Source organism: Colossoma macropomum, unplaced genomic scaffold, assembly GCF_904425465.1.
Source record: "Colossoma macropomum unplaced genomic scaffold, Colossoma_macropomum, whole genome shotgun sequence".
Taxonomy (NCBI): Eukaryota; Metazoa; Chordata; class Actinopteri; order Characiformes; family Serrasalmidae; genus Colossoma; species Colossoma macropomum.
In genome coordinates, this window is record NW_023494806.1 from 23,866,883 (window position 1) to 23,894,533 (window position 27,651).

The 27,651-nt window shown below is 41.4% G+C and overlaps 1 protein-coding gene across 2 annotated transcripts; it reads right to left on the reverse strand.

Annotated features, from left to right (window-relative positions):
- Nucleotides 1-1,225: 1,225 nt before the first annotated feature.
- tnksb (tankyrase, TRF1-interacting ankyrin-related ADP-ribose polymerase b) lies at nt 1,226-26,900 on the reverse strand. Of its 2 annotated transcripts, XM_036598088.1 has the most exons (28): nt 26,384-26,900; nt 23,545-23,769; nt 21,145-21,240; nt 20,998-21,034; nt 20,020-20,095; nt 17,861-17,881; nt 15,596-15,690; nt 15,029-15,095; nt 13,378-13,564; nt 13,156-13,274; nt 12,405-12,496; nt 12,238-12,316; nt 11,525-11,696; nt 10,834-10,913; nt 10,410-10,555; nt 9,275-9,440; nt 8,711-8,930; nt 7,476-7,585; nt 7,164-7,352; nt 6,488-6,737; nt 6,217-6,299; nt 5,870-5,990; nt 5,078-5,175; nt 4,873-4,947; nt 4,429-4,534; nt 3,183-3,369; nt 2,902-3,058; nt 1,226-1,815 (listed from the first exon to the last, which is right to left on the reverse strand). In XM_036598088.1, the coding sequence occupies exons 1-28, from the start codon at nt 26,748-26,750 to the stop codon at nt 1,729-1,731; spliced, it is 3,708 nt and encodes a 1,235-aa protein (XP_036453981.1). In that variant the 5' UTR covers nt 26,751-26,900; the 3' UTR covers nt 1,226-1,728. The 2 variants fall into 2 exon arrangements, with proteins under 2 accessions (XP_036453981.1, XP_036453982.1); XM_036598089.1 differs by lacking the exon at nt 17,861-17,881 and having other exon boundaries at nt 1,361-1,815.
- Nucleotides 26,901-27,651: the final 751 nt, after the last annotated feature.

Below are 27,651 nucleotides of genomic sequence, written 5' to 3' on the forward strand. Positions count from 1 at the left end.
GGGATCTGAGTGCTGAGGTGGACAGTAGAGCACTTCATCTATTTTACTGCTATATAAATCACTTATGTTATACATGATATGCACATTATATTCTCAAATATATATAACTTTGGACAACTGTTGTCTCATATATGTTCAAAGTATACATAAATGTATATATATATTCAGAGTGGTTTGGTGTGAAACGCTCTGTTCTAGAGAAACTTATTGAGTCAGAGCTGCTCACAGTGGTGGTGATAGGAACCAGACATCCACCTCTAAAAGCTCCCTCACAGAAAGTTATTACATGAAATGGTTATGAATTCACTGCCTGATGACTGAGACACTGTTTTATGATAGTTTTGGGAAGATTTTGGCTTTAAAATCCATTCATGGTGGAGGGATACATAATATGCAGGGTGTTGTGAGACAAAATAGTCCCCAAAGAAAATTTATTTCAGATTCACCTCTATTTTCCATTATCACCATTCCATATAAACTCAGAAGACTTGTGTAGGTTCACTGGTGGTTCTGGATAGTAAATAAAATGTCTATATTTGTATTGTAGTCATGGCGACCCCTGGTTCCTATCACCACCACTGTAAAGACATCTGAACCATTTCACACCAAACCACTCTAAATCACTCTGTTCACATCTCCTTGAAGGTTAAGCTGTAAGTCATTTCTAGATCCTTACAGCTGCTGTAAGTGATACAAACACTGCTCTAATGGTTATGAATGCTCACGCAGACACAAATGTAAAGGATTTATGAGTGAGCTGTGTAGGTGGATGTTCATCAACTGTAGGTTTAAAATTTGAGCGTGAAGCTGAGCTGTGGTGTGTATTGTGGATTTTCTATATATTCCTGCTCCTGATCCACCGTACCACCTTGGGGGCTTTCCCAGACCCTACTTTGACCCTGTTTGTGGAGCTAAACTGCTGTAGGCTGAATGGTGGAGCTAAACTGCTGTAGACTGAATGGGTGGGGCTAAACTGCTGTAGGCTGAATTGGCACTTATATGTAAATCAGCTTATGGTTGTGACATCACCATTATGAATTAATAAATGTTTATAACATACCATCACACTGCTATTTACAAAATGGACATTTATTGTCCCTTTAAAAAAAAAATTCAATGTTTATGCTTTCTTGCTTTTTTGTAACAAACCACACGTCACTAAATTGGTTAATCAAATGTTTTTTTTTTTTAAATGGAACAAAAACAATACCGTTACAGAAGCCAGTAAATATACACCAAATGTTTAATTCCACATGTTAATAAATGTGTTTTAAAACAGTGAATAAATAAATTGTGGATTTGAACAAAGTTTATGTTCTGACTGGGTTTATTTAAAAGAAATGAACTGATTCAAAAGAAAAAAAAAAGACTTTCCTTAAAATACAACTCAAATAGCTTGGTTAATCACAACGTGCTTTACATGATTCTTTTCCACTGCCTGTACAATACACTTCACAATCCAACTGTTTTTCAAATAACTTAAATAACTCACTTTAAAAGTGCAAATTCATAATGCATACATGGCAAGCCCATGAGTAAGACAACAGTCAATAGAACAGTTCACATTTCTTTTTGTGCAATATTCACAAGAATGTTTTAGTGAGACAGGGTGAGAGACAGAGAGAGAATATGTGAGAGAGAGAGAAGAAATAAGGGCCAGAGTGAGGCAAGGAAGGAGGAAAGAGACAGAGAGAGGGAGAGAGAGAGATAGAGAGAGAGAGGGGGACACTATGATTTCTGTTCTGCTCCTGTGGCAGTTTGGGGGGTGCTCTCCGGCTTTGCAATCTGATAGGTGATTAGATATTCTGGATAAGCCTGAAAAACAAACACAAAAAAATCACTGCATAAATAAATGTCCCCTCTGACAAGACGCAGTACGCAAGTGTAAAAAAGACTCATTTTTCATTTAAAGGGTTTGTTCTGGGGCTTTCCTGTCTTGCTTTGGACAACACTTGGGACTAGCCTGTTTTGGCTTGGACTGCTTTGCCTTGGACTATTCTAGACTTGGGACTTGCCCATCTTACCTTGAGACATGCCTGTGTTCTCTTGGACTACACTTGCGATTTGCCTGTCTTGCCTTGGACTAGGCTTGGGATTTGCTTATCTTGCATTGGGACCTGCTTGCCTTGACTGGACTAGACTTGGGACTTTCCTGTCTTGCCTTGGACTATTCTTAGGACTAGACTTAGGGACATACCTGTCTTTGCCTTGGGACTAGACTTGGGACTTGCCCATCTTGACTTTGGGCTAGACTTGGGACTTGCCTGTCTTGTCTTGGACTAAGCTTGGGACTTGATTATCTTGCATTAGGACTTGCTTGTCTTGACTGGACTAGACTTGGGACTTTCTAGTCTTGCTTTGGACAAGACTTGGGACTAGCCTGTTTTTGCTTGGACAGCCTTGTCTTGGACTATTCTTGGGACTAGACTTGGGACTTGCCCATCTTACCTTGGGACTTGTCTGTCTTGTCTTGGACTAGACTTGGGACTTGCCCATCTTACCTTGGGACTTGCCTGTCTTGCTTTCGACTAGGCTTGGGACCTCCCTGTCTTGCCTTGGACTATTCTTGGGACTATTCTTGGGACTTGCCCATCTTACCTTGGGACTTGTCTGCCTTGTCTTGGATTAGACTTGGGACTTGCCCATCTTACCTTGGGACTTGCCTGTCTTGCTTTCGACTAGGCTTGGGACTTGCCTGTCTTGCCTTAGGCTAGGCTTGGGACTTGCCTGTCTTGCCTTAGGCTAGGCTTGGGACTTGCCTGTCTCGCATGTCTCGAGTGTCAGGACTTGAGACTTACTTGTTCTTTGAAACACAATGGCTTGTTTTCTTCTAGGCACACTTATTAATGAACACTGCAGTTGTGAGTGTGTAATACGTGTCTCCTCAGGTGTATGTTGTACCTGCTCTCCCCTGTAGATGACATACTCTGCATACGCAAGGCCATTGACACTGGGCCTCCCGATAACAGAGTGATGACCTGGAGGAGCATGAGCCATCTTCATAGCGCTGAACTGCAGGAAGGACTTTCCCAGAGTTACCCTGCAGAACAGCATCTGCCTGCAACCACAATAACACATATATATTACTGAACACAGCTCTTACACAGACACCTCACTTTCTCCATTTAAATACACGTAATCATGGTCATATTAATAATTTTTGTATTTCTTTGTTGTCTTACCTGTGGCACAGGTAGCAGGAGCGGTCTTTGTGTGTAGGGCAGCCAGTTCCTCCCCCGATGCCGTAAACGTACTGGTTACTCTTGGACGAGTTTTCAGCAAAGTAGATCCCCGCTCCAAACATGCCTCCAATGTAGGCATGCCGCTCGTCAAAGCCTTTATGGATGATGGCGTTTATAAAGGGTGAACCTAAACAACACACAAAATAAAACACAGAAGAGCTAACAGGTACACTGTTGGACAATGATGGAGACCCATTGTGTTCTACAAGAGACCTTTTCTATTCAGTAGATGAAGAGTCCATGGTAGTTTAGCAGAGAAATAACTTTCCACTGTTTGAGGTCGTAGCGAACGTCAGCAGGAGTAGTTAGTAAGTGATAAAGCTGCGCTCTCTGCTTTATCAGTTACATTCTTAATGTGTCTTTGGCAACACGCTTACGTTCAGGCACTTGTGCTTCATGGTAGCAAAGTGCAACATAAAACTACTAATCTACTTATAAATTCTAATCTACTTACAAATGTAAGAAAATTGTCAGAGTTATGTTAAAACCTAAATTGTTAGCCCATATATTTTCTCTGTCTTCCCATAACAAGCACCTAAATAGTGATTTTGGTATTTGAATAGTGGCACCTTAACCCAAATATGCATGCAACTACTAATCACTACGATGAAATAAGACTACAGCACATATTTCCAGTGCTGTCTCTAGGAACCCCTAAACAGTTCAATTTATTTAAAAAATACACCATACATCACTTTCTGGAGAGCAGTAGAGTCTGAGACAGACTGCGTTTGGTGGAACAGTAGAGTCTGAGACAGACTGCTTTTGAAGAACAGCAGAGTCTGAGACAAACTGCTTTTGAAGAACAGCAGAGTCTGAGACAAACTGCGTTTGGTGGAACAGTAGAGTCTGAGACAGAATGCTTTTGGTGGAACAGTAGAATCTGAGACAGACTGCTTTTAAAGAACAAAAGAGTCTGAGACAGACTGCTTTTGAAGAACAGCAGAGTCTGAGACAAACTGCTTTTGAAGAACAGCAGAGTCTGAGACAAACTGCTTTTGAAGAACAGCAGAGTCTGAGACAAACTGCGTTTGGTGGAACAGTAGAGTCTGAGACAGAATGCTTTTGGTGGAACAGTAGAATCTGAGACAGACTGCTTTTAAAGAACAAAAGAGTCTGAGACAGACTTTTTGGAGAAGCTGAGTGGGATTAAAGAGACTGTGAAAAGCAGGGTTTAGGGTTTTACCATGGAAAAGCATGCGCTCGTTATGATGATTGTGGTTCTCGTCAGCGATCTCCTTCTGCCGGTGAGTGTATCGCTCTCGTAACTTCTTATTCACCACCTTCTGGATCTGCACACACACATACAGACAACACCCGTCACACACCAGCCCAAAAACACAGCATACTTTTCTATTTATACTTGATTACTGTAGGTCAGTTTTTTCTTAATCCTGCTCCCCATGTCCTGCACTTAGGAACACATTTCATTTGTGATACCCCCAGAGGTCATATTAAACAAAACAACATTCTTGTTCTGAGACAGAGAGCAAAACCAAGTCTACTTTAAATGTTAAAGCAACAATTGACAAATCCAATTTCTACAATTAGGGACAAATACAGCTGATTTTATCGGCCAACTAATCTACCGGTCAGGCCCTCATTCTGATATTGTCAAAACTGTCTTCACCTTGATGACGTTGTATCTGCTGAAGACTCCTCCTGCATTACCGCCATCTCTGTGCTCACGGATTGTACTCTGCATCTGCAGCAAACACAGAAATGAAACCTTTCATGCCACTGAATGACTTCACATTACGTCAAAAACCTCTCAATAAACAGAACTACGTAGCAGGGAGCTGTGAAAGATCACCACTTCGTTTTTGTTTGTTTACCTCCTCCTCGACGGACTGGAACTCCTTGTCGTCAGGCGGCAGGTCGATGAGGACGGTGCCCTGAGCGGTGCAGTGGAAGGCCAAGTATGGGTTCGCACCTGGGACACAAATGTCACACACAGCAGGACAGTCAAAGCTATAATCCGCTGCTGTAAACACGCTGCATCTGAATAGAACCGTATTAGGGTTAAATACATAAACAGCATGAGAATAATTAAGGGGTGTAAAATAAGGCAGGGTGGGCGAAGATTAAAGAAGCCCCGGAATACTTAAAATATAAAATATAAGGGGAAAGTTTGTCAAATAACTTTGTTTAACTAAGTTTGTTTCACAAAGTTGTTGCTATGGAATCCCAGGTGGTTGCTAAGGCATTGTTAGCTGTTTCTATGGTTTCCCAAACAGTTGCTAAGGCTGCTGTTATATCCCAGGTGGCTGCTAAGGTTGCATACTTTAAGTTGGCCTGACAAAGTTGCTGCTTGCTGTGGAATCCCAAATGGTTGCTAAGGTGCTGCTGTTATATCTCAGGTGGTTGATAAGGTGTGACTGTGGTATCCAAGTGGTTGCTAAGGTTGCTCACTTTAAGCTGGTTTCACAAAGTTGTTGCTGTGGAATCCCAGGTGGTTGGTAAGGCACTGCTAGGCTGTTGCTATGGTAATCCAGGTGGATGCTAAGGTGTTGCTAGACTGTTGCTATGGTCTATGTTGCTATTGCTAAATTACTCTTCCTGGTGAGGATAAATTCTCCAAATACTATTACATCACCAAGTGCCCCCCAGAACGGGATTGGACTCACCCTGCTGCCCCCCCAACAGCCTCTCGATGCCTTTGATGAGTTTGTGTCGGTGTCCATAAGCGTTTATACCGATTTCCTTTAGCTCCTCATGTCCCATATCAGCCAACACGTCCAGAGTGATCTACAGAGAGAGGGAGAGTCAAATAAATCACACTGTCAGTGTGTGAAGGTCTTAAGAGCACAGCTCTGAAACACCAGTAAATAGTAAATACGCTGTTTTGTGAGTAAAATATTCTGATAATTCTAAATTATAAATGAAACTTTTTAAACCCTCATTTGTTCTGATTACTAAAAGTTAAACATGACTGCTCCTCACTAACAAACTGACTCACACTGCGAAGCCTCACCTGCTCGCGTTCGAAGATGTCTCTGAGGTGCTCCAGACCCAGACTCTTCAGGAACTGACTGATGTTCATGTCCAACACCGCTACTGCAGGGGAACATTAGCATTAGCACACAGACGTTCACAGCATTAAACAAAAACAACTGTGCAGATACAGTGTGTGGAACTCAAGTCTTGATGATGAGCGAAAAATAAAGTAGCTGATCCACTGCATTTGTGGTAAATCAGAGTTTTCACTGGACTATCGCTTTAACTCCTAGATTACTCTTCCTCACCCTCTCCTTCTTTCCTCTCTGTTCCAGACGCTCCATCTGCAGGGCCTGTAGCCCCCCCACTGGCCCCGGCGCTGGCCCCGTCGCTCAGAGGCCCGGCCAGGTTATCGATACTGGAGGCGGCGGAGAGGCAGGAGGGCGTTGAGGCAGGCGAGATCAAAGCGGCACTCAGAACTGTGGCCTGCGGCTTAAAACAGCTGGGCAGAGCGTTCGGTGGCATGGCGTCCATCAGCAGTGCACGGATATCATCAGCCTGGCAGGGGGTATCGGGGTGCAAGGGGTGGGGGGGGGATATAATATGTTTAATGATCACAAAGCTCCTCAGTCCCACAGAAATGACCATTTAAAGCTAAAAACTTGTTCAGCCTAGAAAACTGTGCTTATGCTACGTACAGATATACATACAGTACTACGTCATTACTATCTAATACGAGCCTATAATACATAATATGACATTATATTCATTATTCACATAGCATTAGCATAGCATTAGTAAAGCAGTTTACCAGGGCTAAGAATTAGCATGACATGTACATAATACAGTACAGTACTGTGGCTAAATGTTAGCATAGCACAAACACAGTGGTGTATACCACGGCTAAGTAACAGTGCTATCACAGAATTAGTACAGTAGTTTTCCAGGGCTAAGTCTTAGTACAGCGACGGCACAGTATCATACCGTGGCTAAGTCGAGAGCAGTCTGGCCCTCCTGGTTCTTCATGGTTGGGTCGGCGCCGTGTGCCAGCAGCAGGGCGCATAACTGCGTCCGGCCTTTCTGAGCAGCCTCGTGCAGCGGCGTGAATGCCCACTTATCCGTCGCGTTCACACACGTGTTGTACTTTATCAACAGAGCTGCTATGTCCACATGCTAGAGAGAGAGAGAGAGAGAGAGAGAGAGAGAGAGAGAGAGAGAGAGAGAGTGAAGGGTTACTCTCTGAGTGTGAGAAGCATGTGATGGTAATGATGACTTCACTGCGCTGGCGGCTCTCACCCCATAGGAGGCAGCGTTGTGCAGCGGGATCAGTCCTCCTTTATCCTGCGCGTTCACATCTGCTCCGTGCTCCAGCAGGTACTCCGCCACCTCCAGGTTATTGTAGCCAGCTAGTGTGCGCACACAAACACACACACACACACACACACACACACACACACACACACACACACACACACACACAAAAATATTTCTGATTAAGTAAAATAGAAGCACAGGGCTTCCCTGAAGATATTACTTTACAACGTGTCACACTGGCTGGGATAGAGGTGGGCAATATGACTATATTTCATAGCTATTGTGAAAAATGTTATCATGATGAAACTTGTTATCGTGATAAACTATATGCTTTCGTGAGCATATAGTGGATATTGTCAGTTTTTAAAGAACAATGACCAACTGTGTGTTTAATTAAAAAAAGATTAAAAATAGCCCTGTTTAAGTGGATTTAGTGCAGTGCCGTATGTGAAATACTGAAAAAAAATCAAGTTTTCAAAGGCAATTTTTAAATGTGGTGCTAGAAGTGCATTGCATGTCTATCAAAGTATCATGGTATGTATCTTGAAAACATATTTAAGTATCACGACTTTTTTTTTGCCATATCTCTCAGCCCTACCGGGGGGTTTCCAAACATTTTCATGCCTGGACCCACATTCTGAGATACTGCTTGTCCTGAGATCCTCTAAATATTTCACAAAGTGAATTAAACCTGTCAAAAAAGCCTTTGACTTTCAAGTTATTTATCAGCCCATTTAAAAATATACTGTTCTCTAAATCAACAAGTGCAATTATATACCAAGATAAAAGAAGGAATCGTGTAGGCTTACACCGTTACATACTTAGCGAGATGGTGAAACAGAAAACTAACGACAACACTTGTTTTACTAATATTTAGCTGGATATTACGCATCTTTCTTAAACTGTTTCTCGTTTACTACGCTAGCCAGCTCTGTACATACTGTTAAACATTAATGAAGCAAGGTAAAGGAAGCTCTATATACCAGAACTGACACAACACAGTGGCGTTCTTTATGTTTCTAGTGGCAGGTTTTATTACATATAGATGGTTTCATATATATGTAACACATGAGACATGTGACTATTACACGTAATACTTCATCATACATATTGAAATTGATTATAATTTAGGTACTTACATATAATTCGCCTAGGATATTTTATGTTTACGTCCTGACCAGGTGTAAAAACAAACCCGTATGTGTGTGTGAGCGTACCTGCGAGGTGCAGTGGTGTGGAGTTCCTGCCCTGCGTGTCTCTGCAGTTGATGTTGTCTGGGCTGCACAGTTTCTGTACTCGAGCGAGGCAGCCCTTTTTCGCTGCGTCCAGCAGGGCGGCGTCTCCGCGCAGCAGGTCCTGAATGTCTGTGTCTCCGTCCTTCACCATGTCCAGAGCCATGTTACCGTCACGGTTCTTCTTAGATGGGTCAGCGCCGTGCTATTAAATACAAATACAGCACTGTCAGGCATCCATATCACTCCCATTCTAACACATACAGGTCGTGGGTATGGAGATGTCCATGTTAGTGCATATCAGTACACTAATGGTACTGTAGGGGGCGATATGGCATCTACTGTTTCATTTAAAAAGCCTCTATAATGTTCATATGATCCACACAGTCATTCTGACAGACTGTAATACACTACAGGAAGTGTAGGGGGCGATACGGCTTCTACTGTTTCATTTAAAAAGCTCTCTATAATGTTCATATGATCCACACAGTCACTCTGACAGACTGTAATACAAAGAATATTAATATTAGTCAATGAAATCACGCTGACCTTCAGCAGTAGTTTACAGATTTCGTATTTGCCCTTCGCTGCTGCCTCGTGCAGGGGGGTGAACTTCCACAGATCAGCAACATTTACCGATGCTCCATGTCTGACCAACAACTCAGCGACTTCGTAATGACCGTAAGAACAGGCGTTATGAAGAGGAACCAACCCACTGAGAGAGAGAGAGAGAGAGAGAGAGAGAGAGAGAGAGAGAGAGAGAGAGAGAGACAGAGAGATTAGAACATAACTCCTGGCAATTAAAGAATTAAAAATGATCAAAAATCATGTTTTTGATATGCATTTGAGGTACTTTTGATAAAATAATGATGCTGTCATTTTCCTAATCTTGTATTAAGAGTAAAGGTTTGAACTTTAAACAGTTGCCACTTCAACACTAGGTGGTGCTGTGTGTCATTAACTCTCTATATAAGCAGTAAGAAGTCTAGCCATTCACTCCCAACAGCACATAACAGCAGGACAGTTTTATAAGTACATTTATTATACCGTTTTATTATTTTATATGTTTTTATGTATATGTTTATTGTACATTCATAGTACATGTTATATGTATAAGTCTATGTATAATTTTATGTAAATGTTTATGTATGTTTTCTGTATTTCGCTGTTGCCGGAACAAAACCTCGTATCTCCAAAATGGTAGCTTTACAGGAGAAGGAAAAAAACATACTTTACTTTTAATGTAAGTCAATGGAACCAGACATTTTTCCAAGTAATTTTGGGCCATTTCCTTTGGTTCCTGAACCTCACCCATAAAGTGAAGGACAACAGGTATTTTCAAATTATGTCAAAAACTAAAAACTGGACATATGAGGTTTTGTTCCGACCACAACGATAAGCACTTTCTAAAAGTTCTAATTAATTTTCAGACATAAAAGCGAGCATTAGAAAGAGCACATAATAATAATTACCAACAAAGAATTTTCTGGAACGGTATCATGATAAGATTTCTGACCATATCGTTCAGCCCTATTAGGGTTTTAGTCATCATGGCCATACTGGTAATGATAAAGGATAGTGAGAAATACTTTATGTAGTAGCTGTTTTTTTATAATGATTTACATGCCACCCTACATTTGAACCACTTTTAATTTGATTAAGTTCAGGATAATGACAGTCGTACCCCTTATCCTTGGCGTGAACGTCAGCTCCGTGGTGTAGCAGATACTCCACCACAGCCACGCGGTTATACCCTGCAGCGAAGTGCAGCGGAGTGGAGTGACGGCCTTCGAGATCTCTGCAGTTCACGTTCTGAGGAGAACACAGTTGCTGCAGGAGACAAAAACATTTTAATTCAATCTGGTATTGTTCCCAAACAACAGACATCAACACATCTAACGAAATGGCCCGATGCTGGCGCTGTACAGCTCATATGGTTTAATAAAGCTTCTAATGAAGCTGATTTATGTTATTTTTAACCAGCCTTCTGTAAACAAGATCACAACATCACAACAGTAGTTATAAGGAAAGACATTTGTAGGCAGAGCCTGGAAAGGGGAATAACTTTCAGCTAATCCATTCACAAACACCTCCACACCCTCTCTCACCTTGACTGTGTCCAGATCTCCGGCTTTAGCCGCCTCCAGGAAACGGTAATCCACGTCAGAGTTTCGAGCTGGAATGTTTTCTGAATGAACACACAGGAACCAACACAAACTCAGTCAGTACATTAATCATTATCAGACTGCTTTTTCTGCTGCTTTGACAATGAATAGCACTGTAGGAGTGTATTCATAACGTCAGTGCGATTATAGTCCATTCTGTGACAATAGTCACTGCTGAGTAATACAGTGTACCTTATAGTATATATGTAGCGCATATTGTGGTATATATATATATATATATATAAATATATAAAACAACACATAATATTTACCACATTGTGATGCTGCATATATACACTACATATAAAATATGTGCAGTATATCTACATTATAATGTATCTCAATATACATACAAAGCATAGCTCAGTGTATATGTAGTTTATACTATGTTAGATGTATAGAGTACATTACAGCAGTGTTTACTATAGTGTACAGAGTATAAGGTATATGTAGTATACAGTATAGTGTATGCAAAGAGTAACATATCACATATTTAGTTACATTGAGCTGTATATAGTGTACACACTTACTATAGCACACTGCGTTTATACAGAGTGTATTAGTGTGTACTGCATATCCTACAGTGTATATTACAGCGTATACTATAGTGTATATTGTAGTGTATATTAATCACCGCTGAGTATCTGCTGGACGGCCTCGTTCCCCATCTGAGTGGCCGTAAAGCCCTGCAGTGAAACGATTGCCGGGTCGGCGCCGTAACTAAGCAACAGCCGGCAGGTCTGGATGTGTCCAGCGAGAGCGGCTCTGTGCAGGGCAGTCTGACCCAGAGTGTCCACTGCATTCACCTACAACACAAACAGTGAAAGTGAGGTCAGTATTGTTCAGCAGTGATGCACTAAAGTGAAAGTTCTTGACTAAAACTGAAATTCAGGACACACTTGGCTGAAAACCAAAAACAAAAGCCAAACACCATTTTTTTTTATATTATCCATGATCTGATAACAGCTATTACTGCCAGTACCAAGTAATTCAAGTCATGTTAACCTGTCCGGTTTTGTTCTGTGCTTTGGGTGACGATGGGTCAGTTTTGGACAGAATTTATTTGTACTTGGGTCAGTTTCAGACTCAAACCCTGTTCATGTGGCTCATTTCGGTCCCAGACAGAATTGGGTTCAGACTCAAAACCTGATAAGTTTGGGTCAATTTGGACAATTCTCAGACTCTATTTGGGTTCAGACCAAAATTTCAGGCCCGATTAAAACTCTAATGCAGGCATGTCAAACTGGAGACCTTCAGAGCTAAAGTGCTGTAGAGGTCGGCGTTCATCCTCATCTAACGCTCTAATTTCAGTTCATGAAACGCATGTGGACGTGTGAGTATACACACCTTCGCTCCGTGTTTCTGCAGAACCTCCAGAACATCATTATGAGCTCGTTCAGCAGCCACGTGGAACGGAGTCATAAAACTACAGAGAACACAGCGAGAAAACGAGTGAGGAAAGACTGAGGAGCTCAGTGAAGTATGAAGCTCTGTTAAATCTGAGCGTGACTCACTCTTTGTTCTTGTCGTGGATGTTTGCTCCTTTTCTCAGCAGCAGCTCTGTGACCTGTTTGCGTTTGGGGTGAGGAGACGCCACCGCACAGTGCTGTGAACACACACACACACACACACACACACACACACACACACACACACACACACACACACACAGCAGTTACACACAACAGAGCTTTAACAGATGCATTGTAAGAGTGAAACTACATTAATTTCAGTGGAAACTGTGCTGCATGAATTTGCATCATTAACCAATAAATCTCAGAAATTTGCATGTCGTTCTGAAGCCACTGTTAGTCCAATATTAGGAACTCCAGGAAAATCAACACTTTTCATGAATGTACACTTTTCCCCTGAATGCCACCGTATCTGCTCAATTAATTAGTCAAAATACGAGTAAGGCCAATACATTCATGCTAATAGAAAGCTAACACCGCTGCACACTGAAATGAAAGTAAGCCTACTATTAATAAGCCTCCTATTAAACTAGTGTTGGCATGTAACAGCGCTGTTATATGCCAACACCAGCTACTCAAACTGCAGCCTAAAACTGCCAGAGCCTCCCAACTACAACACTGGACAGAGGCTGCTGGTTTATGTCAGCTATTTTGTTGAGGTCAGTTGTATGATGGTAGTTCAGTGGGCCGCAGTGTTAGCTTACATGTAAATATATTCATATTTAGGCTGCTTAACAACCTTGTAATTCAGAGGATTTGTAAAAGTAAATAAAGCTATCTGTGCTTGTGGTACCAGAGCGCTGTCGTGTGAGTGCGGGTGTTTGAAGCTGATGATCTCCTGTGGAGTCTTCTTCACTTTGGCCACGTCCCCCTCCCGCGCAGCCTGCAGCAACGAGTGACCTTTAAACTCATCTGAGAAAGAGAGAGAGGTCAAAAGGTCACGCACCACAATCATAACTCACTCAAGCAGCTGAGTGTGTTTATTAGCGGGTGTGTGTGTGGGTGTGTCGCTCACAGGTGAGTTTCTCCCGGAGCTCAGGTGTGGGAGCCAGGTCGATGGCGCTCTTGCTGTGGCAGTTGAGCAGGTTGGGGTCGGCTCCGTGACTCAGCAGCAGTGAACAGACCTCCACTCTGTTCTTACTGGCCGCCTCGTGCAGCGGAGTGAACTGCCACAGATCCATCGCATTCACACACGCGCCGTGCTGAGAACAACACAACCGGTAATCAGTAATGTGGGCAGAAAGGCATCAGTTTAAAGGGGCTACTCAGGTAAAATAACCTTAGAGATGTTGGTAACGCAGAAATTAACTGATCATATTATTTGATTATGGTGATACTTAATGAGCTACAGACACGTCTTTGGCCAAAATAAAAATTTCTAACATTTAAATTGATAAAACGCCTGGTGTATTGTTTTATTGTCTAAGTGTGTGTGTGCCATGCATTTTCTTTACATCGGGTATTTGCTTGTTTTGCTTGTTTGTGATTTGTTTTGTTTTGAACTTTCTCCACGCTGGTACATCGTCAAATGAGAACCAGTCGAGAGACTTTAACTAGGTCACAGGCGAGACTCTTCCCCACGGTAGCAGAGATTGTCTGGGCTGCAAGCCAGGACATTTCATATTACAGCATTGGAACTTTGCTAGGCTACGAGGTCACAAGCCGGGGACATCACACTGTGAGGAAGACGTTTGACTGGGCTACAAGCAAGGGACCTCACAATGTGAGAAAGGAGTTTGCCTGGGCGACGAGCCGGGGACTTCACAACATGAGAAAGGAGTTGGACTAGGCCACAAACTGGGGACTTCATGCTGTGAGAAAGGAGTTCGACTGGGCCACAAACTGGGGACTTCACAATGTAAGAAAGGAGTTTGACTGGGCCACGAGCCGGGGACTTCACAACATGAGAAAGGAGTTTGCCTGGGCCACAAGCCAGGGACTTCATGCTGTGAGAAAGAAGTTTGACTAGGCCACAAACTGGGGACTTCATGCTGTGAGAAAGGAGTTCGACTGGGCCACAAACTGGGGTCTTCACAACGTAAGAAAGGTGTCTGACTGGGCCACGAGCCGGGGACTTCACAACATGAGAAAGGAGTTTGCCTGGGCCACAAGCCAGGGACTTCATGCTGTGAGAAAGAAGTTTGACTGGGCCACAAACTGGGGACTTCACAATGTAAGAAAGGAGTTCGACTGGGCCCAAAGCCGGGGTCTTCACAACGTAAGAAAGGTGTCTGACTGGGCTATGAGTCGGGGACTTCACAACATGAGAAAGGAGTGTGCCTGGACCACAAGCCGGGAATGGGAACATGAAAGACAAGTTTGACTGGGCCGCGAGTTGGGGACTTCACAACACAAGAGGGAAGTCTGACTGGGCCACGAGCTAGGGACTTCACGCTGTGAGACAGAAGCTTGACTGGGCCGCAAGCTGGAGACTTCACAATGTGAGAAAGGAGTTTGAAAGGGCCAAAAGTCAAAGAATTTGCACTGTGACAGCAGAGTTGATTGGGCTGTGAACCGGATCACTTTTCACTGTGATAGTAGAGTTTGACTGGCTGCGAACTGGGGGGAAAAAAGTTGTCATTTCCTGATACACAGTGATTTCCTAAAAACTCATAATCAAATTGTATCTTTGTGAGATCTGAAATATGAACATTTAGATGTCTGACCTTTAGCAGGAGTTCTGTGACCTCATAGTGACCGTATGAACAGGCGTTATGGAGCGGGACCAAACCACTGAAAGAGAGAGAGAGAGAGAAGGTTATTTGTATAAAAGTATTCTTGACATCTGAGATCTAGGAATGGATGCACTAATATTAGAACTGTGGGCTGATGCAGATGTCCTATAAACATATCTGTCCAATAAACATATCCATTTATACAATGCAGAACTGCATTAGAATTACAGAGCAATATATCATTTATTTCTGTTAATAAGTTACAAATGCAGTAAAATTAACTAAATGCATATGTTTTATTGCAGTAACCCAACGTCACCTAAACGTTCTGCTCTTCTGGAGCTCAAACACATTTCAGTCCAAAATATCGGTCAATCTAAACATCCAACACCAATATTTTTAAGGGGTTATCAACTGACAGTAACATGATTCTGATATTGTCCTGCATCCCTAAAGAGATTAGAGTGTCTGTTCCCCATGGAACACTAATCCTGTCCCCACAGCACTTCAGTTCTGTGTTATGGAGACCGTGTACTGGGTCAGCTGTGTTTTTTTTACCCTTTGTCTTTGGCGTGGACGTCTGCTCCGTACTGCAGCAGCAGCTGGACGATACGAACGCGGTTATAACCGGCAGCCAGGTGCAGCGGAGTTGACTGTAACAGACAAACACAGTCCTGATTATATAACCAATACAATACACATAAGCAAAACACAGAAAACCCTGATTACAACACAAACGTAAAAATAGGCTAATCGCAAAAAAATCCTCCTCTACTTAACAGTCTCTAAAAAAGAAAATCAAAAACCACAAAAGTATGTTAGGGTTACCAAACCTCAACTTAAAACTAAACATTTAATAACAATAATAGAATAAAAAAGGGCAAAATAAAAAAAAAATGCTTCCTAAAAAGCTACAAAATCTGATGACTATAACTTCAGATCACACAAGAAAAGGCTTTAAATCATTCACTGATCCTCTGTTAAACTATATATATATATATATATATATATATATATAATATAATCCTAATTATAACAGAACACTAATCAGCAATTCAATATTCATCATATTCTACAGTAAATCCTTCTTTAAAATAATAGAATATCTAACACACAATATAGCACAAAAAGAACAACATCCAAATGTTCACAGAATCAAACACAAGACTGTGCGCATGAATCAGACAAACACACTGAATAATAAACATTTGAACAATTTTTCATTTTTCATGCAACAGTAAAATTATGAATCATGCTCCTTCATGACAAATGAGTAAAACTAAATCAGTGATGCAGTCGTCAGTCAGAAAGCCTGTGATGATGAGGATGCTCAGTGCAGTTCAGACAGAACGGGGTTTATTCCAAACTCACAATCACTCAAAAAAAATAAATAAAAAACAAAACACATTCAGATCAACACTATAATCCTGCTACCATCAGCCAGATGTGCTAGATTACAGTCAGGTGTGTCATATTACACCCAGTACAAGTGTGCAAGATTAGAGCCGGCCAAGCTGTGTTAAATTACACCTAGAGGTGTTAGATTAGAGCGAGATGTGCTAAATTTAAAGCCATGAGTGCAATATCAGAGCCAGGTGTGCTAGATTACAGCTAGCCCAGGTGTTAGATTACACACAACTGTGCTAGATTAGATGCAGGTGTGTTAAAATGGAGCCAGGTGTGACAGAATACACACACATGCTAAATTATACCCAGCCCAGGTGTGCTAGATTACACCCAACTCAGAGGAATCAGATTAGATCCAGGAGTGCCAGATTAGAGCCAGGTCAGATAGATTACACCCAGCCAAGGTGTGTTAGATTAGGGCCCACACAGGTAAATTAGATTTGAGCCAGGTGTGCCTGATTACACTGGCCCAGGTGTGCTAAATTAGATCCAGATGTGCTACATTACACTCCACACAGGTAAATTAGATTTGACCATGTGTGGACAATTAAAGCCAAGTATTCTAGATCACATCTAGTCCAGGTGTGCTAGTTTAGAGCCAGGTGTGCTAGATTAGGCATGGAATATCAAAACCAAGTGTTCTGGATTACACTCAATCCAGGTGGGCTAGATTAGAGCCAGGCGTGCTAGAGGGAGGTGTGCTAGAATACAGCCAACCCAGGTGTTACATTACACATAAGTGTGCTAGATTAGAAGCTGCTTAGAGGCAGCTATGCGAGACCAGGTGTGTTAGATTACACCCAGCCCAGGTGTAAGATTACACACAGGTGTGCCAGATTATAGCCAGGTGTGCCAGACTGGTGAATAAGGCATTGTTAGAGAATCACATTCAAAATCCTGTGTAAGGATATAAATTATGCTGTATAATAAACTGTTAGATCACAGTTCGCTGACAGTGACACAAACACACTGACAGACGCACTCTCACTCACAGATCCAGGTGGTTAGGGGTGTGAATAATTATGAGAAACGAGTGCAAGACGTCATGCTTCACTTCTGACCACAACCAATCAAACTGATCCATCAAAAAGGAGAAATATTGCTCTGAGCTGTGGGTGGGGCTCAGGTGAAGGCGTGCAGCAGGATGGGCTACAGCAAAAGCAGGTGATTCACATAAACAACCAAACAAACAACAAACAATGAAATAAAACTCAAACGTATGGGAAGCCTCATGTCATTTCAGAGTCAACCAAATGCGAGCAGCTGTGTGGGTTGGTTGAGATGGACTGTGCCCAGCACAACAACAAAAAAGTTTCAGTGCAATTAATATGCGTGTTTATGAATGAATTTTAGGGACAAAAATTAAGGAAATGCAAATCAAACTTTTTTTTATTATTATTTTCAAAACAAACTTACCAGCATTTTTTGTGAAGTTGACTGAAAATCGCCAGAAACCAATAAAAAAGGCAAAACATAAAAATTAGGCCTAAAATCTATCATACTGACATCATGACTTTAGAGGATTAAGACCCTACAAAGACATGAAGACAAACACTAAATCATAAACAGTAACTCATGCAGGATTCCTGTAAGTATTTTAGAGCCCTTTAAAGTTTCTGACCTCTACCTTTAACAACTGGCTTGAAAAAGGGTCATTTGATAGCCACATCCTCAAATTACAGACTACTGCTGTTAAAGGGCCCATATCACCCACAGCAGTTTAGCCCCACCCATTCAGTCTATAGCAGTTTAGTCCCACCCATTCAGTCTATAGCAGTTTAGTCCGCCCATAGAACTTATAACAGTTTAGCCCCACCCATTCAGCCTACAGCAGTTTAACCCCACCCATTCAGTCTATAGCAGTTTAGTCCCACCTATAGAACCTGCAGCAGTTTAGCCCCACCCATTCAGTCTATAGCAGTTAAGTCCCACCTATAGAACCTGCAGCAGTTTAGCCCCACCACTCAGTCTATAGCAGTTTAGTCCCACCCATAGAATTTACAGCAGTTTAACCCCACCATTCAGCCTACAGTATTTCAGCCCCACCCATTCGACCTACGGTATTTCACACAAACTTAACTTCAGACTGCTTTTTGAATGAGGCCCAATACACAGCAGCTGCGGCCGTGTGAAAATTAATTATGAACAATGTCATTTTAGTAAATAAACCCGCAGAAATGTTCTGGGGGAGATGCAGAATACAGGCTGTTTAACCTCGTAACGCAGGGTTTCGGGACTTCGTTCTCTTTGTCTATGTGAAGAACCCAATCACAGGCCCCTCACGCAGCAGCAGATCTGAAGATTTGCTCCAATCAGAGTCACTGAGGTCATCGAAAGCGACGGCTGTCAGAAAACATCGGCCAGCGACGCAAACGAGGCGAATCAAATGCACAGTCGGAGGGAAAAGGAGCACTAAAGCACCTCCGGCACCGACCACGTCTCAGCACGGGGCAAAACTCTTACATTACGTATTCGCACCCTTAGAAGCTTCAGTGGTAACAAAGTATTTGAGAGTAGTTTTGTTTTGCAGAAAGAAAAACATCCTTTAAAGTAAAGTATATATCATATACACAGCCAACGAGTGTATATATCATATATACAGTGGTGTCGCCTCTCGCTCTCGTTCATACAGCTCTTCCTCTCTCTCGCGATGGGAACTGGAGCTTCACTGAGCTGCTGCTTTAGTTAGTTTCCTGCTGGTTGGTTTGAATGAGAGATTCTATCAGAGTAACGTATAGCGCTGCAGCTGGGCTTCAGCCTGCACTACTACGGGAGGGTCGAAGGGTCAAACTAGGGAAATGAATTAACAATGTTCAGTACTGTTAACAATTAATGACGTTAACTTGCTCTTAATAAAGCAAAATTATGTAGTTATATAAAATAACTCTAATGTATATTGTAGAAAAAAAACAATAACAGCAGACTAAGGGTTAAATTACTGAGGGGTCCAGATGAGGATAGACCTACTGTGGGAGGGGGGGGATGAAAGAGATGGCCTAAAAACATAAATGACAAAGCTTAACCATCCATCCAAGCTGAACTCATTACAGCAGATCTGGGTCACTACAAATAAAGAACATTAGATTTAAAGGAAGGAAGGAATGAATAAATAAATAAATAAATAAAAATCCGGGCACTGCCCTGTGAAACTGTACACAACAGAATTCAAGGGTTCATATCACTGCACTCAGTAATATGAAACTCAAGTATATATGTATCACTCTAATATGATTCTAGCACGTCAACTTTCATATAATCCGTCAAATTAAGAAACTGTACATCAAATCTCCAGGTAGATAACCTCAATAGGTGATTACAGCACATTGTTTACCATGTAATATAGAGACTGATTGAGTTTTGATGCAGGTGTCTGATATTTGTCATGTACATATCTGCTGATGCTGACATATAAACATTTATAAATAAACAGAAACTGGACCAGCATTACAGAGAAATATAAGTGATAGTCGAGAAGTGGTGCAGGAATAAATATAACACTGTTTATGATAAGATTCTATAATCGTAATAACGCACAGATCATCCAGTAATGAAACGTGTACAGGTGTGTTAGTTACCTTGCGCCCGTCGCTGGCGTGGCAGTTAACGTTAAGCGGTGTGAGCAGAGCCATCAACTTATCTTCATTCCCGCTCCTGACAGAACAGACAGAACACACACACACACACACACACACACACACACACACACACACACACACACACAGAGCAGCTCAGCTTTAGTTTTGATTTCAGGCCGTCTTTAAAAAATCCATATCCTGCATTATTCATTATTTTTCCTCTTGAGGTCCACTCAGTGACATTTGTGTAGGTTTTATGGAGCAAAAACATGAAATGACACATTTTTGGATGAGCATGTTGGTATTAAACATGCTGCTTTTGTTATGATTAAGACCAATATATGTAAATGAGCTCTGTTCTGATTGGTTGCCTTGCTTTCAAAATCAGTCAGGACTGAAACACCATGAATGGGCCAAGCTGAGCTGCTGCAGGCTGAACAGACAAGCATATTTACATTTTTTTAACAACAATTTTTTGTGACATCACTAAAAAACATCAAAGTTTATGTTCCATATACGGTCTGTACGGACTGTAAAGGGTGAATGGTTTGTTTTGAAACTTTAACAATGTTTATATACTACATTAAAATCTTCGTTCAGAAAAGTGAGGAAATTCATTTTGCATTACATGAGCTACAAGGGATAATGGAGGACTGAGTAGAAAGGATTGAGGAGGGAAGAGGGAGGAGGGAAGAGGGAGGAAGGATGAGGGAGGACGGAGGAGGGAGGATAGAGGAGGCATGAGGAAAGATGGACAAAGGGAAGAGGGAGGATGGAGGAGGGAGAAGGGAGGACGGAGGAGGGAGGATAGAGGAGGCATGAGGAAAGATGGACAAAGGGAAGAGGGAGGATGGAGGGAAAATAGAGGGAGGATACAGGATGGGGGGAGAATGGAAGATAGAGGACAGAGAATGGAGGGAAGACGATGGATGGAAGAGCTGCTGACGGAGGGTCTCTGGTCAGTGAGGCGTCACTCACCTGGCTGCCTCTAACAGCTCGTCCTTCTTATATTCACCTGCAGAGAGAAGAACAATCAGACACAGCAGATCAGCAGTAAAGCAGTAAAACGGCAGCAGACGACTGAGTGAGAGATGAGTCTGTGTTCTGTACGTGTTCTGTACGTACCGGTGAGGACGGTCTTGGCGGAGGGGTCTGCGAGGTCCAGCGCTGATTTTCCGTCTGTGTTTCTGATGTTGGGGTCGGCGCCGTGCTGGAGCAGCACTGGAGACACAAACAGACACGTTTATATTTAATTCCACACACTGAGGAACATCAGCACTGTCAGAACAAAACCTCGAAAACAGTAACTTTACAGGAGAAGGAAAAAACACACTCGCTTTCAATGTGAGTTACTGTTACAAGGTTTTATTCCAAATCATTCTCGAAATTCTCACCATGTGAGCGGCTCAAATGATAAAAAAAAAAATTTAAAATGACAAAAAAAAACAGATAAGAAGTTTCATTCCGACAGCAACAATGTATTTCACTTAGTTCCACATAGAGAAGAATATATCGTTACTGTTAGAACGAAACCTAGTATCTCATTTTTGTTGTTTTTAATTTTGTTGCACTGTTTAAAATCACCAGCTGCCCTTTACTCTGTGATGAACGGACCAATAGAACTAGTCCAAAATGGAAAAAAGTCTGGTTACTTTGACTTACATGGAAAGTTAAGATTGTTTTTTCCTTTCTTCATAAAGTAACAAGGTTTTGAACCAGTTATTAGTGCTGGGCCTTCAGTTCGGGGCACAAATGTCAAAACTCTATCAAAAAATGAGAAAAAAACCCACCTCTATGATAATGCTAATTTCTGCTAGTGCCCCTATGGGATTTATAATAGTATATTAGCACTAAGCTAACGCTGGTGCACATGAATACTTTTTGGCTGGTCTAGATTGAACAGGGACATCTGAAGCTTGTAAAACACATCCCACACGTTTTATCTGAAGACAGTTACAGTTATTATTAAATATCTGAGTTTGTATGTATCGGTTCTACAGCCACTCTTTCAGTAAAGAGTCCTGCACAGAGCTGCGGCCGCTGTTTTCCATTCCTAACAACCAACCGAAACACTGCTTAGACCACGGCTTAGACTAGAACGTGACGTTGAGAAAGTGTCTTCAAGTATCGTGATATCATGTTTTTGCCATAACGCCCCAACGCTACCACAGACCATAGCAGCGCTGTCTCTCTGGCTCTCTCTCATAGTCCAGTGATGTGGTCACTCTCTCTCAGTGTGCAGTGTCAGCAGTGTGTAAGCACAGAGGTATTCAGCACTCTGAATTCACCCCATCAGCAGACCGCTCCTCCTGTACGCCCTGTTCGTCTCACTAAGGTCACTTTCCCTCTATCAGACGTCCAGCATTCACTGTCCAAAGGGACATAAAGGGTATACACCACAATAGCCTGCGTATCGTCTGTATTAGGAGTGCGCATTACGACTAATTATGATATTTGAGAATCCGTAAGAGTTACTCATTAGTGACACACCAAAAACATTTCTGGCTGAAAATTTAAAACCCCTTCAAAAAAAAGAGATTTTTTTTTTTGTCTTTGGTTTTAATTCTTTTAATTTTTTGAATTTAATTTTTAATGTATATGTAAGTTTCTAAAATCACATTAAACAAAATTTCTAAACATGAAAAACTAAGTCTAAAGTAAAAAGTGAAAATACGCTTGTATTATTATTGCTTTCAAGACAAACCTGAGCTGAATAAAAATAAAAACAGTTTACATAAAATGTTTTTTTTATGCACTTTTGGCTGTGGTTTGTTTCAACTGGCTGATATTTTCATCCTTAACCTGCTGACTGAACTGTTTGAATGGCCGACGCAGGACAGCGAAGAAATAAAGAGTGTTTTTAATCACTATTTCTCATTTTCACTACCACTTTCAAAATATTCTGAACTGCTTACCCCTCTGTTGCATGGTGTTGCCATATGGCAACAATTTATCTCAATTTTACTAAAAAGCATAAATATAAATATATATAAATCTGTGTTTTCCCATTTAATTGTGAAAAAAGCGTCTTACTTTGAAAAGACAAATACTTTATAACATCACATGACCAGGAATTCTTACTCTGATGTTCGGATTGTACATTCACTAAGTATAATGTGGATTTGTTTGGTCTGGTTTTCAATAAAAGGATGTTTTTAGAGAAAAATTAGATTTTACGTTGTGTGTTTTTTTTTTTTAAGATTTTATGGTGCTATGATACGATTGTGCATTGTTGCCAGATGGCAACAATTTACCAAATACCCCACTTTAAAAATAATACATATTTTTCAAGTATGTCCATTATTTAAGCACACTTAAATAAGGAGAACACATTAAAACATTTTATCATGTGTAAGTAATAATTCATGCAATAGAGGATTAAGTGATCTAAATTTCAGGTCATCCCTCATATTGAGATGTGCTGAATGATGACGGGTAGGCATGGTGGTGATATTATGGGTTAAGAATATGTACTTCTTTTCTAATTAATATCATGTTAACACATCCTGAAGCTGCTGTTCTCACCGATGCAGACGTCTATCTTGCCCTTGATGGCGGCCTCGTGCAGCGGCGTGTAGTTCCAGTTGTCGCGGGCGTTGGGGTCCGCTCCCTGACACAGCAGCAGACTGACCACCTCCGCGTGTCCGAAAGAGCAGGCGTTATGGAGCGGGATCAACCCCCCGTCATCCCGGGAATGAACGTTCGCTCCCATCTGCAGGAGGTGCTCCACCACGTCCTTCCTACCAAAACCTGAGGAAGACGAACCAGAAAAACACGTCAAAAGAAAAGTCTGAGATACATTCAGCAAACCTAGACACACAGAACGTCATTAGAAACTCCATTTATGTGCATCACTGACTGTGCAATACGTTATAAAATCCGACGTGAAAACATGCCTTCAATACTACAATGTAGTGAACAACACAGTAGTTTTCCCATCAGGCAAATTACGTGTTGTTAAAAAAAACAACAACTCCACAGAGACACACTTCTGCACATTTTAATACACAATTACTGTTTATCTACTGAATTTAACATGAATTTAAATGTTATGGTACATTTTATATTTATTTTTGTCCAATAAATATTCATTGTGCACCAAACATATACAGAAAAATGCCATATTTAAGTGTACAATCAACAAAACACAGAATTTGATCTTTTCAATGACAACTGTTTGTAATTTTGTTCAATGTCATTTTAATACTTATTTAACATTCTATATTCTATATTTGATATATTCTATAATAATTAACATTCTATGACTGTAATCTCTAACACCATTCTACAACAATAATCCATAACAATAATCTATAACAGTAATCTCTGCTTCATTTTCTTTGTCATCTCAGAATGTTTTGCAAAGACATCATGTAGAGTATCACTACACGGCTCTTTCACATTCTTTGTTTTAATTTTTTTCATTATTTTGCAATTCTAGAAATGTAGAATATCATTACTGAGTCTGCAATGTGCTGTGAAAATCACCTCTATAAACATTTATGCCTTGTTTTTTGTACAGTTCTCAAAAACACTGAACACCTGGACATGAAAAATGATGAAAAAGACATTTTTATAAGCACTACCAGCAGTACATTACATTCAGTAATACTGTAAATCTTCTACCCCTCATCTTATTTCAGTTTTGAAAAGGTTTTTTCAAACCCAGAAACACAGAATGTTATTAAAAACCCTCTTTACCTGCATCACTGACCATGGAACACGCTGTGCAATCCTACAATCACCTCCTGAACCTCATATTATTTACAGTTTTGGATTTGATCACATCTAACATCATCTGAAACATCTGAATCGTCTGAATCACACAGCTGCAGAAAACGTTTAGGATTATGAATCACGGCAGTTTGTCCATCACAGCTGTTCATCAGTCAGAGCTGCTGATCATAACTGGTTATCAACAGTTATAGCTTTTGACCAATCAATGATCTACCAAAGCTGATCAGTCATAATTGTTCATAAATCAGCTGTTTATCAATTACAGGTTCCGGCGCTATTTACTGGTGATAACTGCCTTTCAATCATAGCTGTTTATGTTTATTAAATCAATCACGGCTGTTTATCAGTTATAGCCTCATGATCAAATGAATTACATTCATATTTTTAAGAAAGTATTTTTAATGTATATGTAAATATTAGAAATGGATGCAACTACACAAAATTAATCTATATATGGGCATATATGTCAACACATCGGCATATGAGCAGACTTTGGCATATGTTTACATATTTAAAAATATGGGATTTTAATAAATGTAGCACATTTAACTTAAGAAACATCGCATATATTGTACTAACATATTTCTGTAATATGAAAAAATATATATTAGTAATTTTCTATGGGGCTTTACATCAATCAGCTGTTTATCAATCACAGCTGTTTACATAATGCAATTCTAGATCATTCACTGTTTTTAGATCATTCACATTCAACTGTTTACCTATCAGACCTTGATCAATCATAGCTGTTTATCTCTTACAGGTTTTAATCAATCATATCTGATAGTCTCTTATAGTTTTTGATCAATTGTAGTTAACTGATCCGTATTTGAACAATCACAGCTGCTGACCCATCAGTTTCTGATCAATCGTATCTGTTTACATCACGCAATTTAGGATCATTCATAACTATGTTCCTATCAGTTTTTGATCAATCACAGCTAATCGGTTTTTGATCAATCATAGCTGTTTACCTCATAGTTTTTAATCAATCATAGCTGATCAGTTTTTGAACAATCACAGCTGTTTACCCATCAGTTTTTGATCAATCATGCCTGTTTATCTCATAGTTTTTGATCATAGTTGATACGTATTTGAACAATCACAGCTGCTGACCCATCAGTTTCTGATCAATCACAGCTGTTTACATCACACAATTTAAGATCATTCATAACTACGTTCCTATCAGTTTTTGATCAATCACAGCTAATCAGTTTTTGATCAATCATAGCTGCTTACCTCTTATAATTTTTAATGAATCATAGCTGATCAGTTTTTAAACAGTCACAGCTGCTGATCGATCACAACTGTTTACTTATCACTATTTTTTGATCATAGCTGTTTGCCTATCAGTTATTGGTCGATCATAGCTGATCTTCTTATGATCAATTATAGCTGTTTATCTGTGAATCACGCGGTTAATCTGCTAATCCGATTATCGATCATGTTTGTTTATGAATCATAGCTCTAGCGAGCCTATTAGCCTTTTAGCTTTTTTAGCCTTTTTAGCTTTTTTAGCGATGTTAGCCGCTTTAGCCGTTCGCCGATCACCCCGTCTGATCGATCGTGGCTGCTGATCGATAGCTGTTAAAGGCCCCTCTCTCGGTGTGGACGGATCGTAGGTTACCTGCGGCGAAGTGCAGCGGGGTGGATTTCCTCCCCGCCATGTCCTTGGCGTTGACGTTAGCCGAATCCACCAGCCGTTTCACCCGGGACACGTCTCCGTTCCTGCAGGCCTCGAACAGCTCCCGGAACGCGCCGCTGTCCTGGGCCGGGCTGGGGGCCGCTGAGGCCGGACTGCTGCTGCCCACGGCCCCGCCGGGGGAGCTGGAGGCTCCGCTGCTGCCCGGCCGCTCCGGAGAGGCCTCGGTGGGGCTCAGCGCGGCCGCCTCCGACTGAGGAGCGTCCAGAGGCGGCGAGGAGACGGCGGAGAGCCGCGGCGGAGACTGGAGCCCGCCGCCATGGTGCTGAGAGGAGCGCCGGGACACCGCCATTACACCCAGCCTCACATACAAAACCAGTAGAACACAGAAACCCTCAGATACACTCTCTCTCTCTCTCTCTCCGCCGCTCACACACGCACTCTCTCTCTCTCTCTCTCTCTCTCTCGCTCTCTCTCTCTATCTCCGCCGCTCACACACACACGCTCTCTCTCTCTCTCTCTCTCTCTCTCTATCTCCGCCGCACACACTCTCTCTCTCTCTCTCTCCGCCGCACACACACACACACACTCTCTCTCTCTCTCTCTCTCTCTCTCTCTCTCCGCCGCACACACACTGTCAACAACACAGCACAGACACGCTTCCGCTTAGGGAGGGGCGGGCTTCCGGTTGCACAGTATAGTACTGAATTACTGAAGTACTGAAATACTGACACAGCTGCTAACAGTATAGTACTGAATAACTGACTCAGCTACTAACAGTACAGTACTGAATAACTGACTCAGCTACTAACAGTGCAGTACTGAATTACTGATACAGCTGCTAACAGTACAGTACTGAATAACTGACTCAGCTACTAACAGTGCAGTACTGAATGACTGACACAGCTGCTAAGAGTACAGTACTGAATAACTGACTCAGCTATTAACAGTACAGCACTGAATTACCTAACAGTACAGTACTGAATAACTGACTCAGCTACTAACAGTGCAGTAATGAATTACTGACACAGCTGCTAACAGTACAGCACTGAATTACCTAACAGTACAGTACTGAATAACTGACTCAGCTACTAACAGTGCAGTAATGGATTACTGACACAGCTGCTAAGAGTACAGTACTGAATAACTGACTCAGCTATTAACAGTACAGTTTTGAATTACTGAAGTACTGAATTACTGACACAGCTGCTAACAGTACTGTACTGAATAATTGACTCAGCTACTAACAGTGC

Bases quoted from the DNA above. Each gene is read 5' to 3' on its own strand.
- tnksb (XM_036598088.1), bottom strand. From the start codon at position 26,750: ATGGCGGTGTCCCGGCGCTCCTCTCAGCACCATGGCGGCGGGCTCCAG. The intron at 12,497-13,155 runs GTACCACAAGCA...GTGTGTTCACAG, and splicing joins ACTCACACGACAGCGCTCTG to CACTGTGCGGTGGCGTCTCC. The intron at 7,586-8,710 runs GTACGCTCACAC...TGCGCACACTAG, and splicing joins CACACCACTGCACCTCGCAG to CTGGCTACAATAACCTGGAG.